This window comes from Pongo abelii, chromosome 4 (assembly GCF_028885655.2).
Source record: "Pongo abelii isolate AG06213 chromosome 4, NHGRI_mPonAbe1-v2.0_pri, whole genome shotgun sequence".
Lineage (NCBI taxonomy): Eukaryota > Metazoa > Chordata > Mammalia > Primates > Hominidae > Pongo > Pongo abelii.
Window position 1 is genome coordinate 115,370,513 of NC_071989.2, and position 21,405 is coordinate 115,391,917.

General features: G+C 38.8%; 1 protein-coding gene across 3 annotated transcripts in view; it reads right to left on the reverse strand.

Moving 5' to 3' along the window:
• The window catches only part of EFNA5 (ephrin A5), a 376,304-nt gene that overhangs the window by 89,982 nt on the left and 264,917 nt on the right, over window positions 1–21,405 (reverse strand). For 2 of the 3 annotated variants that reach the window (XR_008525420.2, XM_002815768.6), the window contains exons 3-4: window positions 4,665–4,730; window positions 4,195–4,275 (exon numbers count right to left, since the gene is read on the reverse strand). Coding sequence is in view for 2 of the 3 variants with exons in the window: in XM_002815768.6 (XP_002815814.1) it covers window positions 4,195–4,275; window positions 4,665–4,730 (147 nt within the window). In the remaining variant the exon portion in view is untranslated. The remainder of the gene's footprint in view (window positions 1–4,194; window positions 4,276–4,664; window positions 4,731–21,405) is intronic. The other variant, XM_054555790.2, reaches the window with a different exon arrangement.

A 21,405-nucleotide genomic window follows, 5' to 3' on the forward strand; every position in this document is an offset into this window, starting at 1 on the left:
AACCACTTTTCAGGTTCACAGGCTGACCCCTGCTTCAGATATGCTCGTTTGGGATGTTTTTGTCCATCACGTCTATTCCCAATGAGAAAGGTCTTCTCAGTGTTGAGTCTCCTGCCCTGGAGTGCTCTTATCATTTTAGCCTCCCCTCGAATAAAAGCTACTGCATCCCCTTGTCAAATTTGCTCCCCTTTCCTGGACCTTAGTGAATCTGCATGGAGTGATTTTAGCTTAGGAGACTAGAAAAGGTTAGGAAGCAAGATGGTAAGATAAATGGATGCAGAAAAAATATATATAAAGTCCTCCACAATGTGGCCAAGTACCTTCAGACCCTCCTCTATTCTCTGCTCTATTTCAGCCTTGCAAGTGTATTAATTAAATCTGTAGTTAATAGGAAGTAGAAGTAAAGGCCCTTAATAGCCCTGAAATTAAAATCCAAATCACTTTCTTAAGAGCACCAATATGCTGTCAATCAAAACAATGGAAAATTTCAGGCTTAATTGTGAAATAACCACAAAACCTGAGGATTCCAGAGTTCATTTCACAATATCACATATTTAAATACCTGAAATTGCATCAGCTATTGGATTCCTCTCCATCTTATTTTTACTAGCATATTACCCAATCCTTCTCCTTGTGTAGTTTGCAAGTGTACTGTTAAAGTTACCCAGCTAGCACTTAGATCTTCGGTGTGAACCCCTTCATCACCACCCTAGTCCCTTCTAGGTACTCAGTGAGGGCTATCCATTATTCCAGGTCCACTCAGCACAAGACACAAGGAATAGATCTTACACAAGGTAATAGAGAGGAATGCTTTTGTTTTTCATCTAAGTGAAGTATGAGGCTAAGTGTGCCTTTCAGTCCTTTAACCATACACAATCTTTGGAATTAACCTTTTATAAGCACCCAATGAATATATATCTTCCTGCCCCCCAAAAGGAAAATCAGTCCCATTAGGGCATCAGGATCCTTCTCTTCTTCCTGCAACATGCTGTTCCTCATTCAGGATTCCACAAAGCATCCTTTGATTAAAAGAGGTTATCAATGTTGGGAGATTCTACAGCCCCCAAATGTGAAATGAGAAACTGGCTGTCATTTGGGTAAATCTGAGCAATTTCAGAATTCTAAGGAGGAATTCATAGGCAAAATCTATCCCAATGGAAACTGCACCTAAATATGAGAGAATTTCTAACACTTGTAACATAGGCTTGGAAGAAGAAAGAAAATGTTCCTCTTCAGAAGTCAAATCAAGTTTTGCCTCCTGGCTACAGGATTCCACAACACAGGGGTTTCAATGGTTAACGGAGAGAACACTAGTGATATTTTGGAGCATGTTATGTGGCATATGTCTGCCCTGAGATCATCCTGCATCCCTGATGATAGGAAATTGGCAGGCAGAGTGTGCAAGCAAACAAAAAAGACAAATACATTCCAAAGACAGGTGAATTAGTACACATTGCTGAGGTCATGCAGTGGAATCCTTTCAGACTTGCTGGGTTCATAAAGACCGGGTCTACACCCAGAGCTGGGGAAAGGTAAATACCCTTTCACTCAGTGGCTCGACGCAGTGGTGAAGAACTGCAAATCCGACTAGACTTTCTCTCTCTTCTTAGAGACAGAATCTTGCTCTGTCACCCAGGATGGAGTGCAGTGGCATGATCATAGCTCACTGTAGCCTTGAACTCCTGGGCTTAAGCAATCCTCCCACTTCAGTCTCCCAAGTAGCTGAGACTAAAGGCACACACACCACTTTTTTTTTTTTTTTTTTTTTTTTTTTGGTAAAGACAAGGTTTCACAGTGTTGTCCAGGTTGGTCTCAAACTCTTAGCCTCAAGCAATCCACCCATCTCAGCCTCTCAAATTGCTGGGATTATAGGTGTGAGGCACTGTGCCTCACAAACACTGAGAAGAAACACATTTCTTATTGTTTTCTTATTGCCAGAATTGTGGTTCAACCTTGTTTCACTTTGTTAGTGAAGATGCTCACCAGCAAGCCCTTAAAATATAGCTCTGACTGACTCAAGGAGCTTTTCCTGCATGTACACCTACGCTCTACTCCCCAGCACACGTATGCCCACTGAACTACATTCTGCCAAACTTTTGCAAACTTCCAGCAGTTATATGTCTATCAATTTTGGGCCATTGTGCATTTTAAATGCTCAGTGAAAAAAAATCTTGTTTCCCCAAAGACAGTGGCATATGTTCATGTATGAAAGCATCTCAATATCTTGTATTGTATCGTTAGTGGAATTCAAAGGTAATTTTCCTAATGGCAGAATAGTCCTCCATGTGCCTCTTCATTACCAGAGAAAAATATGCAATCTGTTAGGTGTCTAAGCAGCCTCCTATGCTGTAGACAGGCAGTGGAGATTCCCTGGAAAAAAAACCATGGGAAAGAAATGCATTCTGCACAATGTGTATCAAGAGATCATAATCCTGGGTAATTTTTGTTTAGAACATGATGGTCATTCTTCTTGTGGCTTCTTAACAAAGCCAAGAGACTTAAGTCCTCTTTATGAACATACCTCTAACAATGGTAAGAGACTACTACTTTGATACTAATATTGGAATAGGAGTCAGAAGATCTGAGTACTAAACCTGGATCTATCTAATCAGCAACGTGGCATGGGTGAGTCTCCTCTGCCATAGAAGGAAGAGTGTAGACTCTGGGGTTGTTAAGGGAGATATTGAGTAATTTGCAGATCCTCTGATGGCCCAAGTCCCCGAGCTTGTGAGGACTCTGGTACCTTAAGAAGCCAAAGTCATGGCTCCAGATTTCCAGGACACAATTAAAACACCTTCATGTCAGCATTCATTCCTTAAACTTTCTAAAGCAGCTAACTGATCCCTGGGGAGCCACTAAGACCTCGGAGAGCTCATTGTACACACCTCTCATTTGCGCTCTGGGTGAGATGCCTGCCTTAGAAAACAAGAATGCTTCAGGGAAAAAACTAACTCTGTCAGTTTTAACAGGAAAGCTATTGTATATCCTCAGGCACAGCATTTACTCAGGGTAAGTTTCCCTAAGGCTCATTGACTATGCAGTCCTGGTTACAATATTGGAGAAAAAAGTGGACCTTAATGCCCGTTAGTTTCTAGGACCATAAGGAAGAGAAACTCTACAAAAAAAAAAAATTATCCATTTACATAAGGGGGCTCAAATCTCTCCATGAAGAGGAAATAATTTTATTTCCCTTAAGCTTTGAGATGATCAAGGGAGATGGGTAAGGAAACCAGTGAAGATCTGGAACAGGTGGGGGAGAAGAGGACACCACAGAGGAAGGGAACACACAGGGCCTCCAGGCACACCCCTCCATAAGCAGTTGGCAGAGGGCAACCACTCCTCTCAGTTAATCTAGTTTCATTAAATGGCCAGATTGAATTGATAACCGAATGGATATTTACAGGTTCTTATTATCCATAGTATGCAACAGACTAATGCCTCAATGAGTGCTTTGGTAGGTTTTATTTTTCTTTAGTTATGGGAAACGTTAGGAGTGTGGAAGTCAATCGTAGAAAAGTTTTATTTATCCTTAAAACTTATTTTGCCTCGGTAATCAAGGATCACATTTGGCTCAACAGGCTACTGGTACATTTGTGGCAGCAAGAGATGTGTGAATTTGTGGTGGCAATGTGATTATACTTCTCCAGACGAATTACTATTGACAATAGCAAAAATATTTAAATAAAATAAAGTTCCTTAGGTCAGTTCAATGATGCATGTAAATTTCTAGAGAAAACTAAGTATGTTGAACTAGTTTCTATTTTGTGCAATAGTCTTATTACTTTTATCTACAGATTTGGACATAAAAATAAAATTTTATGAACATGTACATAGAAATGTTTTGTGTCTTATATGAAAACAGATCCTTTAATATTCACAGTGATTCACCAGCATGCTCTGAGGATATGGTAAAAGGCAGTGAGATTTTAGCATTCCGATGGGGCTTCTATATTAGGATACTGCATTAGCTCAAACCCATTCCAAAAAAGAAAATTTTATTTTATCTAACATGCATTGCACAAAGATACTGGAGGAATGAGGTAGAATATAAGTCATATTAGCATCGCTAGCAATGAGCAAAAGCAGAACAACAACTATAACATGCAAACATGCAGATAAGAAGAAAGGAAAAAAATACTGAAGCACCAGAGAAATAGATGCATTTGTTAAAAGAGATTCTCTAAGCATACTAACCTGCTGGTTCTAATGAATTTTCTACTTTGTCGTTAACATCGAAAACACGATCATGAACACCTATAGTTTTCATACAGCTATCTATAACAAAAATAGAGATAACAGCCAAATATGTTAGTGAAGACACCCTTAAACTCCCATTTCTTTCTTTTTTCTTTCTCTCCTTTTTTTCTTTTTTAAAGTAGATTATCTTACAATCAATGGCATGTTCCAAATGCCAATATTGTTCCCATTTGCTCTGCATGTACAACAGTCTAAGAAACAACAAGTTAGCAACTGCTGTGTACTTAAGTAAAAGCATCATGAAGAATGAGAAAAAATATGATGAAAACTAAAATATGAATGTTGATATACAAAACAGATACCACACAAGATTTAACAGTAAAAAAAGTTTTACCGCCGTGAACCAGACCACACAATAAAGCATGCGCAGTGAAGCCACCCTCTGAAGCTCATTCTAGTGAACTTACTTGTCGGTCTCACAAAGACTTTGAGCTTTAGACAGGACCTTCTTCCATTATCTGGGATTGCAGAGGCTGTGGGTAACAGAGAGCGAGCAGGAGAGAAAGAAGAGAACAACAACATATTACTCTTCATTTTCACATACAAATGATGAACAATAAATTCTTTCCTGACTTGAACAACAAGAACTGTCTCTAATTCCTCCTCCAAATTAAAACAAACAGTACTTTTCAGGTCTCACTGCTATAGAAAGGCTACTTTCATATCCTGATTTTCTCTTTTCAATACAATAAAAGAATCATGCAAGAATGTGAGTAATCTGTGAAGAAATACTTTGGATTTTTATTTCAAAGTCTCTTCCATTTAACTTGATCTGTTATCAATTTTCTCTAAATCAAGAGGATAATGTGTGAGCCCTCCAGCTTTCACAGAGCCGCTCCTCCTCTGCTGCAGGAAAAGGGGCCCAACAGAGGCCCAAGGTGAACATGCCGGCAAAAACCAATAACAGAGAGTTACAAGGCAGACTTAAACGTGACCTATTTCTGCTGGGGAAAGCAGAGCTTTGTCCGTACTGAAAGCTTGTCTGTCAGTGCTTTTGCAGGTAATTCAATTAGAGGTTTTACTCAGAACTTGGCTCTGCATTCTATATGACTAACCCAAGCCCGGTAACTTCCATCATGCTATTATAAGTACAATATGCTCTTGAGAAAGTACTATGTTGCAATGGTACATGTATTTTTTTTTTCAATTTGCCACAGAGAAGGATGGAATTAATAAAGTGGGCTTACCAAAACATGACAGCATGTTTCAAGTTATAAATCACTTGAGGAAGAAACTTTCTTCTCCTTTTCAAGATAATAAGACTGTAAACTTTCCCTACGGTTGAAAGATTATCTCCCCTCTGTACACACAGCAAAATGTCAAAGGAATTTCCAAGGGCAGTAAGGCCCTTAACAACCACATGTATTTACTAATGCATCCTAGAAATGACAAAAATTACAGAAACGAGCGTTGCATACTTTCCTCCCTATGTGTTTGCTTCAAGCGGTTTCTTTGTTCAGAAAAAGCAGATGACATCAATCAAATCACACATGGCTTACAATTAGTTTGGCAATACCCAAAGTGACAAAGAGAGGGATCGGCATTTGGTGTGTCTTCTCTCTCCTTTATTTTTATTTTTAAATTATTCCTCATGGGGAGCCCAGAACACAAAAATGCTTCTTTTGCAGGTGAGAGGATTCAATATACAAACTTCCAAACAAATTTTACACAGTCTCCTTATGTAATTCTAGATCCAAGTAACCCTCCTGGAGGAGAACTTCTAAATTCACCAACTAAATAATGTCAAGTAGTATAGGGTCCCCAGTGTCCCTATTCAACACCTGTTGAAAACTACTTTAATTTTAAAACAAAAGTATAGAGAAAAAGTGTTTTTGGTCCTCCCTATCTCCCCTGGTTGCTCTGACAAGCAGTTAAGAAGTGCTAACAGCTGGCTTTGCTGTAGGCTTTCATTAAATCATAGTCAGAAAAACTCCCTCTACTGACATTTACAGTAACTAGTGTGTTATTTAGGGCACAATATTTGCACTCTGCGGTTTGATCCAGGAAATGGTGTCCTTCCTGTGGACTTCAACTGCAAATGTGCACGTCACAAATACAGTACACATAGGTGACTCCAATTCATTAGGAAAACCACGGGTTCTTGAGGGAGTATATGTCTTATTCATGAGAGTTAGTGTGAAAAAAGTGACACATGGATGTTCACACTGCTGTTCTATGAATTTCTGAGCTGAGATGAACTCACTTCAAGCCTTGTGAACTTCATTTGCTACATGCAAATAACTGATTTTACAGATGATACTGCTAGATAAACAGGCTGAAGACAGAATCAAATGCTTAATTGGTTTAGGGAGGAGCTTCTTGGATTTAGTACAGGTCTTTCAGATTTTTCTTTAGGAGAAATAAATCCAGGACATGAAAATTATTGTAGGGCACATGGCAATAACTAAACAGCAAATGATACGCCATCCAGGAAAAAACTGGAGAGTTCTCTCATGAGCTCTCAAGGAGGGACATAGTCTTAGCTACTTGGATGTGCTCCATACTTCTGTGAATTAAAAATATGAAATGCATTTGTATTTATATGACACATAAAATAAAAATCTCTCTTCCCTAACAACCTGCCCCATTACTTCCTCATTTTCTATCACCAGGAAATGTGACTGATGCCTTGTGATACTGTTTGACTATTATACTCTAATCCTTAGAAAAATTTATGAACAAAGAATATTAGCATACAATGTGATATGTGAGTACACAACACAGATTGCATGCCATGGATTCACTCGATCATCACTGCATCACCGGCCTGAGCTCAAGGAGTAAACTCCTAACCCTTAGAGCCAACCTGAGAAGTGTGCCTTACTAGGTCAGTATAACTTGGGTTTCTTATTTAACACCTTGAAAAACAAACAAACAAAAAATCCAAAAAGATGAAAACGTTTTCCATATAGTAGCAAAACTCCATTTTTTTAATGTAAGGTTTAATAAAGTTAAAGTGTGGCTTTCCTCTATGTTATGCTCAAAGTTCTGTCACCCCACACTTCTTGGCTGACAAATGTAGGATGCCCTTATACCAACTAAAAAATACAGATAATTAATTATTAGTACTCTTTGAAGATATAAGGTAATATAAAAGTGCATTACTAATCACAAGTAAACAAAAGGCAGAGGACTGAGCACTAAAAACAAAACATAACAGAGGAATTGAAACATATAATATTCCCACTAATAAACTTATAAAGAAAATCTCAGGATCAATTTATGAGCAATAGATAGAGCTGAGGATGGAAATGAGGGAGTAAAATCTTAAAACATGCCTTGTTTTTGTCAGGAGGTAGGTAGTATTAATCCTTATGGCTCTAGAGATACATCACTTTGTCATGGCCAACTTTATCTTAGTTAAAAGTAAATATGTAAGTATTTTATACATCAATTACATACATATATATAAATTTATATACATAAATTATATTCACTATATATAACTTCTTGTGCTGCTTTCCTTAGAAAATGAATAGTCGATGTTGAAAGTTGATAGTGAATAATTATAAAAATCCATTACATATTACTGCAGCTTCATCTATCATTTCAAATGCTTTTAAAATGCCTACTATGGGCTGGGTGCAGTGGCTCATGCCTGCAATCCCAACACTGTGGGAGGCCAAGGCAGATGGATCACTTAAGGCCAGGAGTTTGAGACCAGCCTGGCCAACATGGCAAAACCCTGTCTCTATGAAAAATGCAAAAAGTAGCTGGGCATGGTGGCACACACTTGTAATCCCAGCTACTCGGGAGGCTAAGGCATGAGAATTGCTTGAGCCCAGGAGGCAGAGGTTGCACTGAGCCAAGACTGAGCTACTGTACTCCAGCTTAGCAACAGAGCTAGGCTCTGTATAAAAAATAAATAAATAAAATGCCTACTATGCATCAGCTTTTTTATTAGGTGCTGTGCACGTGAAGATATATAAGATTTCAAACTGTCCCTGCCCTTGTGTTGTGCTTCTTCAAGCTGGGACATAAATATGAACCACAGTTTAGTGTACCTGGAGGGATCCATGTGACAACTGAGGTTTACATGAAGAGCCAGCACAGCTCTGGGCAGGGAGCAAGAGTGTGTCCCAGACATGTTTATCAGAGGCTTCACAGGTCCTCCAGAAGCTAACCAGCAGCAACTGGGACAGAAGACTTTTTATCCCTAAATTTCCAAATCGGAGCTTTGGCAACCAAAAAGAGGCAGTGACTTGCCAACAGGTGAAAAAAAAAAATCTAGATCTGAAATCTTCCTCTGAAGATACGTGGATTTTCTAATAGAATTTTTCAACTAAAATGAGAAATGTCTTAAACAGTTGCCACATAACCCAAATTCACATCCATTTACTCAGTTTACTGCTTAAAGTGTAAGTTGGAGTCAGGAAATTGGGAGTAGGGATATGGGGACAATTAAAACAAGCACAATGTCCCATTCCATTATCTTAATAGCAACTTTATAAATCAATCCATAGAGTCCCTTCCCCCGAATGAGCTGCAAAGTACCAATCAAAACCTTTTAACACATAATGAAATACAAGCTGGAGACTCTGGTTCTCTGTGTTTACAGTACCCTGCTAATAAGGCCATGAGGGCCCCTTACTTTTACTCTGTTCCATGACCTCAGACAGGGGCTCTAACTTGAGCCTTCCCAAAAATCTTGGTCTCCTGGGGCTCAGGTGAGCATGACTCAGCACTTAGCCAATTTGGTATAGAAAATGACGATATTCAGTGCCCCCAAATCAGTACTTCTAAAAGTTATATTTAGCAATGCAAATATATGTAACATTCACATCACAATTCACTATAGATCTATCATTCAGACATAGTAGAGAACACATCCCTTCGGGTACTGCCATCATGCTTGTGGTGGGCAGCTTCTGACATGGCTCCCATGGATCCCCCCCACATTCCTGTAGGCAGTCCTTTGTATAATCCCCTCCCCTTGAGAGGGGACTGAATCTATTAACTTGCTTCTAATGAGTAGAACATGGCAAAAGTGATGGGATGTCATTCTGATTATGTTACAAAAGACTGTGCCTTACTTCTAGTGAACACTCTCTCTTTTGCTCATGAAGCAAGGTACCATATTGTGAGATTTCCAATGGAGAGGACCATGTGGCAAGAAACTAACGGAGACTTCCAGCCAAGAGGTACAAGAAACTGATGTCATAGTTCAAAAACCCACAAAGAACTGAATTGGCTAACAATCGGGTGAGTGAGCTGAAAAGTGAATCCTTCTCACTGAGCCTTGAGATGACCGTTGCCTTGGGAGAGACTCAAAGGATCCAGCTAAGCTGCACCTGGATTCCTGGTCCACGGAAACTGTGGAATAATAAATGTTGTTTTAGCCACAAAATTTGGGGGTAATTTCTTAAGAGCTGATACAATGCTGTACACTAACAAATCTGTGTAGTTAAAGGCTTAAAGCTGACTTCGGACTGAAGGACTAAGACACGCCGGCATGTTCTGCTAATGGCCAGCATGCCCTTGCTCCCACAGAGCTGTGCACTCCTGATTCTGCTGCCATGCTCAACAACTGGATCCCTTACTAGTTCACATTTCAAGCTACTGTTACAAGTCCACTTAAAATATGCCTTGAAGAGAGGTAATTATAAGCTGCTGTTGAAGAAATACAACAAGACATATCAATTTAAATGTTTTCACTCCAGCATTTAAAAAGTGTTTTTCATTTTCCTTCCCATACAACTTAGTTTGCTTTTGCTAATGCAGCCAACCTGTGCTGTTCTTTGCAATTAGCATGATGTCTCATTTTAACTACAAATTGCTGGGTAAACCGAAATGAGTTGATACAAAATGTGAACATAAATCTTAAGGAGAATGCCTTTCTTCAAATAGGAGAAACAGAATGGAAAGGTGGTCTTTACAAATACCTGAAATGAAAGGATTTTAAAATAAGTTAAAACTTTTCTTACTATCAAAAAACTCCTATTAGTTATCTTCTACACAGGCCATCAAGTTAAATACAAAGATTATGAGACTTCAAACAACTCAAAAGTTCCCTAATCATCAAGGTAACAACCACTCTTCTTCATGAAGAACCAAAGTTTTAGCAGAAAAGGAGGGAAATATGGTATTTCTTTCACATTTTCAGGCCCAACACTGTACTCATTAGTCAACCTTAACATCTCTGCCTAACCTTATTCAGCTTCAAATCTTAATTCTGAAAGCCAAAATCCTCCTTTTCTGTGTCCCATGTCAATCTGGGTACTTTGGGAAGTTTTATTTTTAAGAATATTCAGCCGCTTTCTTCTTTTTAAAGAAATGAGTGTGTGTGGGAGCATTAAAAATGCAGTTTTCCATTATGCTTGCCACAGGCAATATTTCTCAATTTGTGCAAGTCAAAAGAAAAGACAGGCTATTAGCTGTTAGCACGGCCCAGTTTTTTCCCCTGTAGGTTTTTCATGCAGTTCAACATACAACACAAATATATGCAAATTAGGCAGGTGAAGGTGGAATTAAGCATTAATATTCCTTTCACAATAAATGCTGAAAAAGTAAAGCCCATTTAAATACATGGTACTACTAGAAATATCTCCTAGAATTTGACGAATCAATAAAATCCAGTTTGTGTACATGAGTGGAGTGGGGAAACAGAAGAAGTGGTGGGAAAAGAATAGAGATTAACCAAAGCCATATGGACTTGGAAAATGGCTTACCAGATCCACAGAAAACTTCTTAAAACAAAAGTTAGGCCTCTTCTTAGGGAAGAATACTAGAGCAACAATTTGCAACTGGCTATGTGCCCTTTTTTAAAAGCATTTTCATAAAAAGCATTTTCATATAAAGAACAAAATCATGTGTTATGATGAAATACATCTCACTCATTCTAACTTTTGGGATTTAAAAGTCATGTGTTTTAATGACCTGCTCATGGCCCCGGTTTACCAAGCTTGCATCCATGGTGCCACCCCAGGAGCTACTAAATTTGCCAACACATTTCTTCTCTCGCAGCCACTGCGTCTCAAGACTTACATCATGGGCAGGTTAAGGTCAGAGCCCAAGATGTAAAATTTGGAAAGGAGGTCACTAAGTAAAGATAGAGGCCTTGGAGAAATAAGAATATCATGTAAATGTTAGAAATTTTGATATGACTCTGGGGATGTTTCTTTTAAAAACTAGAATGAGAAAAGGGATGTGTTTCCCACCACATAACAAGAGGGATAGAAAAACATATTCTGCAAGTTAAAACTTGGTTTTAACACCAGGGAACTGTAACAGGGAACAAATAATTAGAGTAAACTTCAGGACAAGGGAGGTAAAATAAGTTCCAGCTGTGCAGCCACACACAAAAGAGAAATGGGAAGCACCACCCATCCTAGCCACTGTTTCCCTCCCCTCCCATCTCTCTGCCTCCTTAAGGCAAAGTTCTCACTGCTAATAACTAACCTGAGTATTATTTAAATTCCAGCAGGTAAGTCTCAGTAGATCAATGACTTTTTCTTAGCCACCTCAAGTAAATGGCTGAGGACAAGTTTCCACTCATTTCTAGGAATACTCCAATAGGACATTAACATGCTTTTTGAATATATTTATCTGAAGGATGAGCAAACTTTCACTTGTGTTTAAAAGCTCAGTGACAACAAACTTTGTTTCTGCTGCTTATTGAAGAAGGGGATGATTTGTCTCATATAGTTTGATATCTGTTTAGGTATGAGCCAAAAATAACGTGGATTTTGGAGAATGATTTTAAAATGTCCCCTTATAAGAAGGATTTCTAGTTCTTTTTTTTTTTCCCCCGAGACAGTGTCTCATTCCCTCACCCAGGCTGGAGTGCAGTGGTGCAATCTCAGCTCACTGCAACTTCCACCTACCAGGTTCAAGCGATTCTCCTGTCTCAGCCTCCTGAGTAGCTGAGATTACAAGTGCATGCCAACATGCCTGGCTAATTTTTGTACTTTTAGTAGAAACGGGGTTTCACCATGTTGGCCAGGCTGGTCTCAAACTTCTGACCTCAAGTGATCCCCCTGCCTCAGCCTCCCAAAGTGCTGAGATTACAGGTGTGAGCCACCATGCCTGGCCCATTTCTAGTTCTGCCTAAGGAAAATTGAAGACAGCTTTAAATAAATCTCACATTCTGAATGTAAACTTCACCTCCGTCCATCACGTGAGTGGGGAAATCTAGACCACACAGGCACAGAAAGCAAGATAATATTTACATATCATTTTAATTGTCTAAGAAACTCCTTAACATGAAGAAATATAGTTCAGTTTCTTATTATATATTTTACTATTTTTAAAAATCAATGAATATCTTTGAACAGTTAAGAAAAAGTTTTCTATTATCAACTAGTGTTCTAACTATTCTCTGAGACCTGGCCTTGCCTAAGGCCACACAATATTTAAGTGACTTTCTCAGGCTTTAAGGTCAGCCATTTCTTTCTTTCTTGTTTGTGGTTATTTTGGTGAACCTACTGTACTAGAGAGGTATTATCTGACAAAACAAAACAAGACGAAACAGCAACAAACCAGACAGGCAGAATTATTCACTTAGAAAACCTCTTCTTCAGATGGAAGCCCCATAATAACCATAATAACAACAAAAACAAAAACTCCAACAAAAGGCAGAATTCCTAGAATCCCACAAGAGGAACTATTTATATTATTTCTTCTCCACAGGCTCCTTTTGCCCCTCTGTGTGATACCCTATGAGGGTGGCTGTTAACTGTTAGGCAAGGAAAGCAAAGCCACAAATCCCATTCCTCATTCGTAAGATATTAACAGAAACAATGTCATTATCAGACAGCACTAATGTACCATGACAGTAAATTACTAATAAATCATCAAGTTAATACAATTCAAAGAAGCTCCTAGAAAAAAGTTAATATTTCTGTGAGCCTTTCAGAACCCCTTTCATTATTATTCTCCTTGGTGAGGGTTCTTTTAAGAAACATGACTTAGCGGTTTGAGTGTACGCATAATGATTCTCTTTCTCCCTGGTTCATTCTTTTTGACTTATTTTGTGGTTTTGAGCCAGCTGCTGAATGTGCCTATGCCTCAGTTTTCTCATTAGCTTCGTCTTCTCTAAAACAAATTTTAAGTATGACCTGTTTTAGAGGGGCAGTACAATTTTACAATGCACTTAGAAACTCAGGTGATCCCTACAGATCTAGAATATCGTTTCACTACTCTACAGATTGATAGCATCAGCTCTGCACTTACTGGGGCCTCTGCATGGGGATATCCCTAAGCAAGGGGCACCCAGCTGAGGGCTTCTGAGGTTGTGAGTTCTGACTACAAATAGGGAGGAGGAAGGACTCAGGTGTGGAGAGTGGTGATTAAAAGCTACTTAGGCGTCATAAGAAAAACAAGGGTAATTAAGTGTGATCTTTTCTAGCCTAAATTTTAAAAACCGGATTCTACCATAGTTTGATTTGTTATTTTGTGTGTGTTGGAGGGTGGGGGTGGTGATGAAGATATTTATGTGAGGATGTGCACTGAGGCTGAGAGAATTTAGAGAATTAGGGTGCTGGAAGATCCTGTTCCTTTTGAAAATATGTTAAGATCTCTGAGCTCTTTTTTCAATCCATGTTAAGAGTGTGAGCAGTGAGCATGCTATTAAGCTAGAAGGACAGTAGGACAAGGATGTAAATCCTGCAGAGAGGAAACTAGGCTGGGTGTTGAGACTGCTTTTGCAACTGTATACCCAGACATGACAGTGATGACACTAAAGAAAACCAGCCCAGAGGTGGCTATAGATCCCGCACCATGCCCTTACCAGTCCATGGATATTGTGCTGCTATATATAAATGTTCTCATTCCACTCTTTAATTTTTTTTTTTTTTTGTATACTATTTGGGTTAGCCTGGTGCAGTGCCTATAGTCCCAGCTACTAGGGAGGCTGAGGTAGGAGGATCACCTGAGCCCAGGACTGAGGCTGCAGTGAGCTATGATTGTGCCAGTGCACTCCAGCCCTGGTGACAGGGTAAGACCCTGTCTCTAATAAGAGAACAAAACAGGCTGGGCGTGGTGGCTCATGCCTGTAATCCCAACACTTTGGGAGGCCGAGGCAGGTGGATCACTAGGTCAGGAGTTCAACACCAGCCTGGCCAAGATGGTGAAATCTCATCTCTACTAAAAATACAAAAATTGGCGGGGCGTGGTGGCAGGTGCCTGTAATCCCAGCTACTCGGGAGGCTGAGGCAGAGAATTGTTTGAACCTGGGAGGCGAAGGTTGCAGTGAGCAAAGATCACACCACTGCACTCTAGTCTGGGCAACAGAGCGAGAATCCATCTCAAAAAAAAAAAAAAAAGGGATGAGGGTAATTATCTATTTTATTTACACAAATCAATTATTTCTTTGGTTGTATTTCTTAACCAGTAAGCCATGTTCTCCCCAATGCCTATCATTTCTGGTGGTATTACAAGTATCTAGATAGAAATATCCATTCATTTAGGCTGCAGGCTCCAAATGGAATCCTAGAGGCCTGAACAAATTAACGTTCTCTCTGTAGAAGATGAAATTTTACCAAGGAGGGAGTCGTTAGGTACCAGGATTGTACATTTTGTTTCACACTCAAAATGCTTTCCTTGATAAGGCTTTTATGTTGATTGAGTGGAGAAAAGGACAGCCAATCTCAGGGACTAAATTCTAGTTTACTCTGATTGTCTCTGAGATGGATTATCTCCAGAAAAGTTAATGGCTGTGCATTCCCATTCGTCATACCACAGAACGGCAGCCAGGGTTTCCTTTTCCATAATTTGGTCCCAACCTTATTCTCCTTTGTTTTGTTTGTTTTTTTTGAGACAAGGTCTCTCTCTGTAGCCCAGGCTGGAATGCAGGGGTGCAATCAGGGCTCACTGCAGCCTCAACTTCCCAGGCTCCCTCTTTATCCCTCCTACTCTTTTCCCTTCTTCGGCATACATTCATAGCTTGTACCAACAATATTCCCTCCTAGAATCTCCTGGAAAGTCCACCTTTTCTCATGTGACCTTTCCTTTGCCTCTCAAAATCCCTACTTCCTCTGGCCACTTGAGGTATGTCTCCATTTCTCCAACACAATAACTCTCTTCCAGGTTCCCACAGAGATCTGTTTCTGTCTCCTTACTAGCACTTAACCCATTCTGTTTTGTTTTAGAACTGGTTAATACATCTTATCTCTGCTACTAGAGTTGCAAATTCCCCCAAAGGCAGGAGCCATGCCAAGCTGTTGTGTTCTTGGGTTCTAGGTTCTGGGGAGTCTATCACTTTGTTCCTAACAGGTGTTCAATAAAGATTTGAAGAATTATTGTAGGGATTTAAAAAAAAATCTGTCGAGGCCAGGCACAGTGACTCACATCTGTAATCCCAGCATTTGGGGAGGCTGAGACAGGAGGATTGCTTGAGCCCGAGAGTTTGAGAACAGCCTGGGCAGTGTGGTGAGACCCTGTCTCTATATAAAAAAAAAATTTTTTTAATTGGCCAGGTGTGGTGATGTGTACCTATGTTCCCAGCAACTTGGTAGACTGAGGCAGGAGAATGGCTTGAGCCCAGGAGGTCAAAGCTGCAGTGAGCCATGTCTGTACCACTGCACTCCAGCCTGGATGAGAGAATGAGACAATGCCTCAAAAAAAAAAAAAAAATCTTCTAGCTGCAAGGTGATTTGTTGACCTAATATGAACCAGCATTTAGGATGAGGACACAAAAGTGAGAGGGGTAGTGGTAAATGTCAAAGAAATTAAGAAAACAAAAAAGGTCCTTGTTCTAGAACTAGAAGTCTCCCCTGCCCACACTGCTGGCTCCTTCTTGTAGAATGATCTTGGAAACTGATGTAATAATCAGGCAAAGCCAGGGATATACAAAATTCACGTAGTTAGCATTTCAATATCTGTAACAGTAGGGTCCCAAGAAGTAAGAAATAAGTGAAAGGAGGCCAGGTGTGGTGGCTCACGCCTGTAATCCCAGCAGTTTAGGAGGCCAAGGCAGGCAGATCACCAGAGGGTCAGAAGTTTGAGACCAGCCTGGCCAACATGGCGAAACCCCATCTCTACTAAAGAAGGAAGGAGGGAAGGAAGGAAGGAAGGAAGGAAGGAAGGGAGGGAAGGAGGGAGGGAGGGAGGATGGAAGGAAGGAAGGAAGGAAGGAAGGAAAGAAAGAGGAGGGAGGAAGGAAGGAAGGAAGGAAGGAAAGAGAGAGAGAGAAAGGAATGTGGGCACCTTTAGATCCAAAGATATGTAGAATTTAATCAAATGATAGCTTGGGTACAGGTTGCAGGCCCCTCCCAGTGAACAGAGAATAAAAGCAAAGTGAGGTTAGAATCCAAGTGACCATGGGCTTCTTTAAGTAATGATAAAAGGTGGCTCTGGACAATCATGATCACAGGTAAGGGTGACATTGTCCTTGCTGAATTCCTCTAATCATGAAGATCAGAGAAAACCTCTCAGCAAGTTAAAGCACCTCAGATGTTACATGAGAACATAACCCCAAAACTGTGCTGAGGGATACAACTATCTTTCAACCACAGCAGAACTTAAAAGAGGCATTTTTTAAAGAGTCAAAACCATAGAACGAGTATTTCTTGTGTATTAAAAAATGCCATCTGTGAATGTGGCACTTTAATACTTTAAACTGTGGGATAACTTTGGCCAACTTGAGTAACAGGTCAGACAAGCAATTCTAATTTAAAATATATAATGGAAAAATCGACTTAGATTTGTGACTAAGTGAAATTTTAGCAGTGATGAAACCTATAATTTACGTGTAGTTTTAGAACATTTAAGAGAACTAAAGGTTCATCATATTTTAAAATTTAATTATAATAAGAATTACTGAAATAAGTTTTTACAGTCAGACAACTAAAATATTTTTAAATGATAGAGAATAACTAAATCTAAGTTCAGCTTAAAATGTTCTAAAGTCTATTTAATTCACCAAGGTTTTAAATGAATCCAAATATTTACATTTGCTAGCCTTATATATAGAATAAGATATATAAGCTAATCTGAATAGGCTAAATTTGAAATTTTTGGGAAGATTTAACAAAATTTATAACTTCAATAAGTCAAATATCAAATTTTAAGTGTAAAATTTAAATAAACTTATTTCACAGATAAAACCCACCCTTCTGTGTATCAAAAATTCATCCTGACACTTCCTTTCAGGTCCTGGATCACAGGCTACCTCCTCAGAGAAGCCTCCTATGACCACCTAATCAAAAGCTATCTCCATGTTTCTCTGGCACTGCATCCAGCTCCCTACTAGTATAACTGACAGTTATAGATTTGTTTGTTTCCTGGTTTATTGTCTATTTCCTGATGAAGCTGTAAGCTCCAGAAGCAGGAACCATTTTTTAATATATCACAGTGTTTCTAAAATCTAACATAGTGCTTGGCACAAAGGAGGTACCCAAGAAACATTTTGGTAGGAGTGAATAAGTGAATGAACAGAAAACTGAATTAGCCAGAAATATTCAAGGCTACATATTACAAAAAATAACCAAAGGCAACAAGGTGTTTCAGAAACTTGAGATCTTCACAGATTGATTTGCTATGTTTTTCACTCTCCGTGAATATTACCTTTTATATTTCCTCTTGCTAATGCACAGAGCAATCTCATAGCTAGATTTGTTTACTATTTGATTTGCCAGAAACCTTAGTTTAGCAATCAGATAATGTACAGACGGATTATAAAAGATTGATAAATTACAATTATAACTTTAACATGTAGTATAGTAAATAAATCAATGATGCATTTTTAGGAGCTTCTAGCATATGAAAAGCCTGCAAAACAGAAAAAAGGATAACCATCCTTTAACATTTTGTTTCTATTTCTTAAGAAATTTCTGCAGCTAACATATAAAAACAAGTATTCTATCCATTAGCCATGATAGTAATACCGATGTGCTACTTAAGTTTTAAGGAATCATTTATATTTCTATGCTGACTCCACATGTCATACAAATAGGAAGATTTATTGTATTACTTGGCATTTTGAGGAAAAATTCATTCTATTTTGCCGCTGCTTAGTGGAAGAAAACTCTTGGGTCAACTTATCTTTTTAATCTAAGAGGTCTCAATTGAAATTGGCTTTGAAGTTTGCTAATTACAAAACTCAACAGGGGTTTTCCCTTATTTGGTGTAACTCATATTTCTATTCATTAACCCCAGTTTTAAAAAGATTAAAAAAGTCTGAATAGAAACAACTTAAAAGTCTGAAGAACAGCCTCTCCCCTGTGATACCTTTATAGATACTTCAAGTGCAAACTTCCCCCATACTATCAAATTCTATTGAATTACAAATCTTCTGTGGTTGCAGGAGGGAAGGTAAAATACATACATTTTGAACTTTCCAACCATACAGGGCTGTAGGAAGATGAGAAATCAGTAAATTCTTTTCACTCTATATATTGGGGAAATTTATGTCAACCTGAGTTACAAGGAAATCAAGATTCTGAAGGGCAAGCCTGCTAGCTGCTTTTGCAGGGCCAAGCCACTGGGTTCAGATGCTTTCATTCGGGTGAAAAGATCATTACCAGGCGGCTCCAGGGAAGTTGGCCCTCCTGTAAGTGTGCTCCTTTGTTATGAATATGGAACAGATGGAGCCAAATCTATCTGCTCTGTAGGAACAAAAACACTTACAACCCAGCTCTCTCTATTAAAGACTCTACTTAGCTCCTTTATACCATTGGCTTTCTGTGCACTGCTGTGAGGTTTTGACTTTATAGAAAAAGGCACTTCATAAAAGCAACAGTTCTTACTCTTAAACCAAAGTGGCCTAAGAACTAAAGAAGATGAATACATGGTTTCACCGACAGGACTCCTTGGAGATATGTAGATATTCAATTAGGGGTGTGTGTGTGTGTAGGAGGAGGAGGAAGACTGTATTCAATTCTGGTAAATGTCCGCATTAAAACAACATGAAAATATAGAAGAGAACGATGAAGATGTCATGTTTCTCATTACAAGGATGGCATCTAATTGCTCTAGCATAATAAAATGGCAAGATTTAATTGTGTATATATGTCTGTAAGGCTAGCAAGGGCTGTCTTGAACAAAAAATATGACTATGCACAACAAAATCATGCGGGTAAATATGATTAGTAATTAGGACCATACCACAAAACAAAGGCTATATGATGCTTCTTCACTATGAAAAATATTAATTACTTTCAGCATCATCATGCCAATTTGCTTTTACAGTCTGAAAGATGTAAACACTGCAGGTAAAACCAATGCATGCATTTATTTATCACACCACAAGAAACCTACGGCCATCCCTACAATGTGCTGTTGCCAAGATATATGTGCTGACAGCAAGGTAAGTTTCACAGGCTTCCGGGTGTGGATACACTACTGTATACGCACCTTCCATTGATAGCAACAGGGGGAAAGGAGTGTCTGCCTTATTTCATTACATTTATTATACCGATACATTTAAAGTCTGGCTGCCTCTTCGGAGATAATTGAAAAAAGAAATTCTGTGGCAGGATGCTTTGATTCTGACTAAATCAAGTCTTCGGGCAAATTTCCTCCTGCCAGTGGAAGCACAGCTTGCCTGAAGTCGTAACCTTTGTGGGAGGAAAGGAACTGGCCTTGAAGCAGATCATGAAGCAGATGTTTTATGCCAAATCAGAGTCTGGGGATACGTAGGCTACTGCAAATAAAACTCTTCTTCTGTCTGTTCAATCATTTCAATTCCCTGCAGTGTGAAATATGAACTTGCCAACAAATGGCCAGCGTGCTGTGCCTCGCAGCAGGGGGGGAAGTGCCACAGCTGTGCCAGAGACTGGAAAACTCAAGATGCGCATGACATGTTCATTAGTTCCCCTGTATAGTCAGGGCCTGAACCAGGCCAGTCTCCAGAACCATCCACAGGGAAGCAGAAGGAGTGTTTACTATACCCAAAAGAGTTAAAGACACGATTTCCACCAAAATGAGTTGCACAACTTGTAGTGATCCCTTTGATGACCCGAGAAGGTTAGTCTTTAAAACAAGAATACATCTCTGGACAGGAATAGACAGAAAATATTATGTCTGCCAATGATTACTGTTTTTTTCTGACTTTATTAGCAGCCTGCTCTGTGAGCAATAAAAAATGAAATAATGAATAATACTTTCAGTCTCCAAGCATCTATGAGAGATTGAAAGAATTTAGATGTCTCTTCTCTTTATCAGAAAGACAGATTTGTGGAAAATGCCTGGCTCACCTGTTGCAGGCAAACATAACACTAGTTCTTCCTAGTGTAGTAGCCTTCTACTGCATTCTTCATTACAGTTTCACAATAATAAAATAGTTATTTGTCTAAATTAAAGAAAAGTAACATTAGACTAACAAATTTCAATTTGATGTCCTTTGTGGCATATTGAACATACATATTCACACATAGCTTTATAGCTGTAATCCTAGATTATAAATATCCCATATTCTGTTCTATTGTGAGATTTTTCAAAGGTTATTCACATGCTTTCTAGTGCCACATTCTTTCAAATTTTAATCATGAGCTCCCTAAATAGAAGTCATTTGCATCTGTAAACATTCCCTTGCAGTAGTATTTAGCAGTGTATTCTCTTTGTGCAGAGCTATTTTAAAAGGAAAATAAACCTTAATATGGAACAACAATCAAGCATGAGCATAAAGAGGTAAATTAGAGGCTTGAGAAACCCTGTAAACCCTTTATGTAATTTCTGAAAAATGTCTGAAGTTTCTCAATCTTAAAATAGCCCAGAATCATATAGCTTATTTCAGATGGTGGATTATAGGGATAATATTCACATAATCCAACCTAAATCTTATGATAAATCATAAGAACATATTCAAGAAATGAAATGAGTTTGAGATAATTTATTATTCTGAAATGAGGCCAAATAAGTACACATGGTTGAAGCTCGAAATGATAGACCATTATCACAAGTGATGGCGAGTTCTCATTAGTCTGACATTTCTAAATCAATGCTGTAGTCAATAAATCTGTTGCAGAATGGTTACACATGATCGTTTTTAGGAATTAATAACAAGACATATATTTTTGTTTTAGGATTCTTTTGGCACCAATTACTCTAGAATATTATTTCTTCATAATGTTTATTTTTCTCTACTTAACTTGACCAAATACAAATTAGAAACATGAAATTATTTCTTAATTGACATGGAGCGTGGTGGAAGCGAACATCATCTCAGGATGCACAATACTATTAATATTTTTATAACAGCTATCAATTATC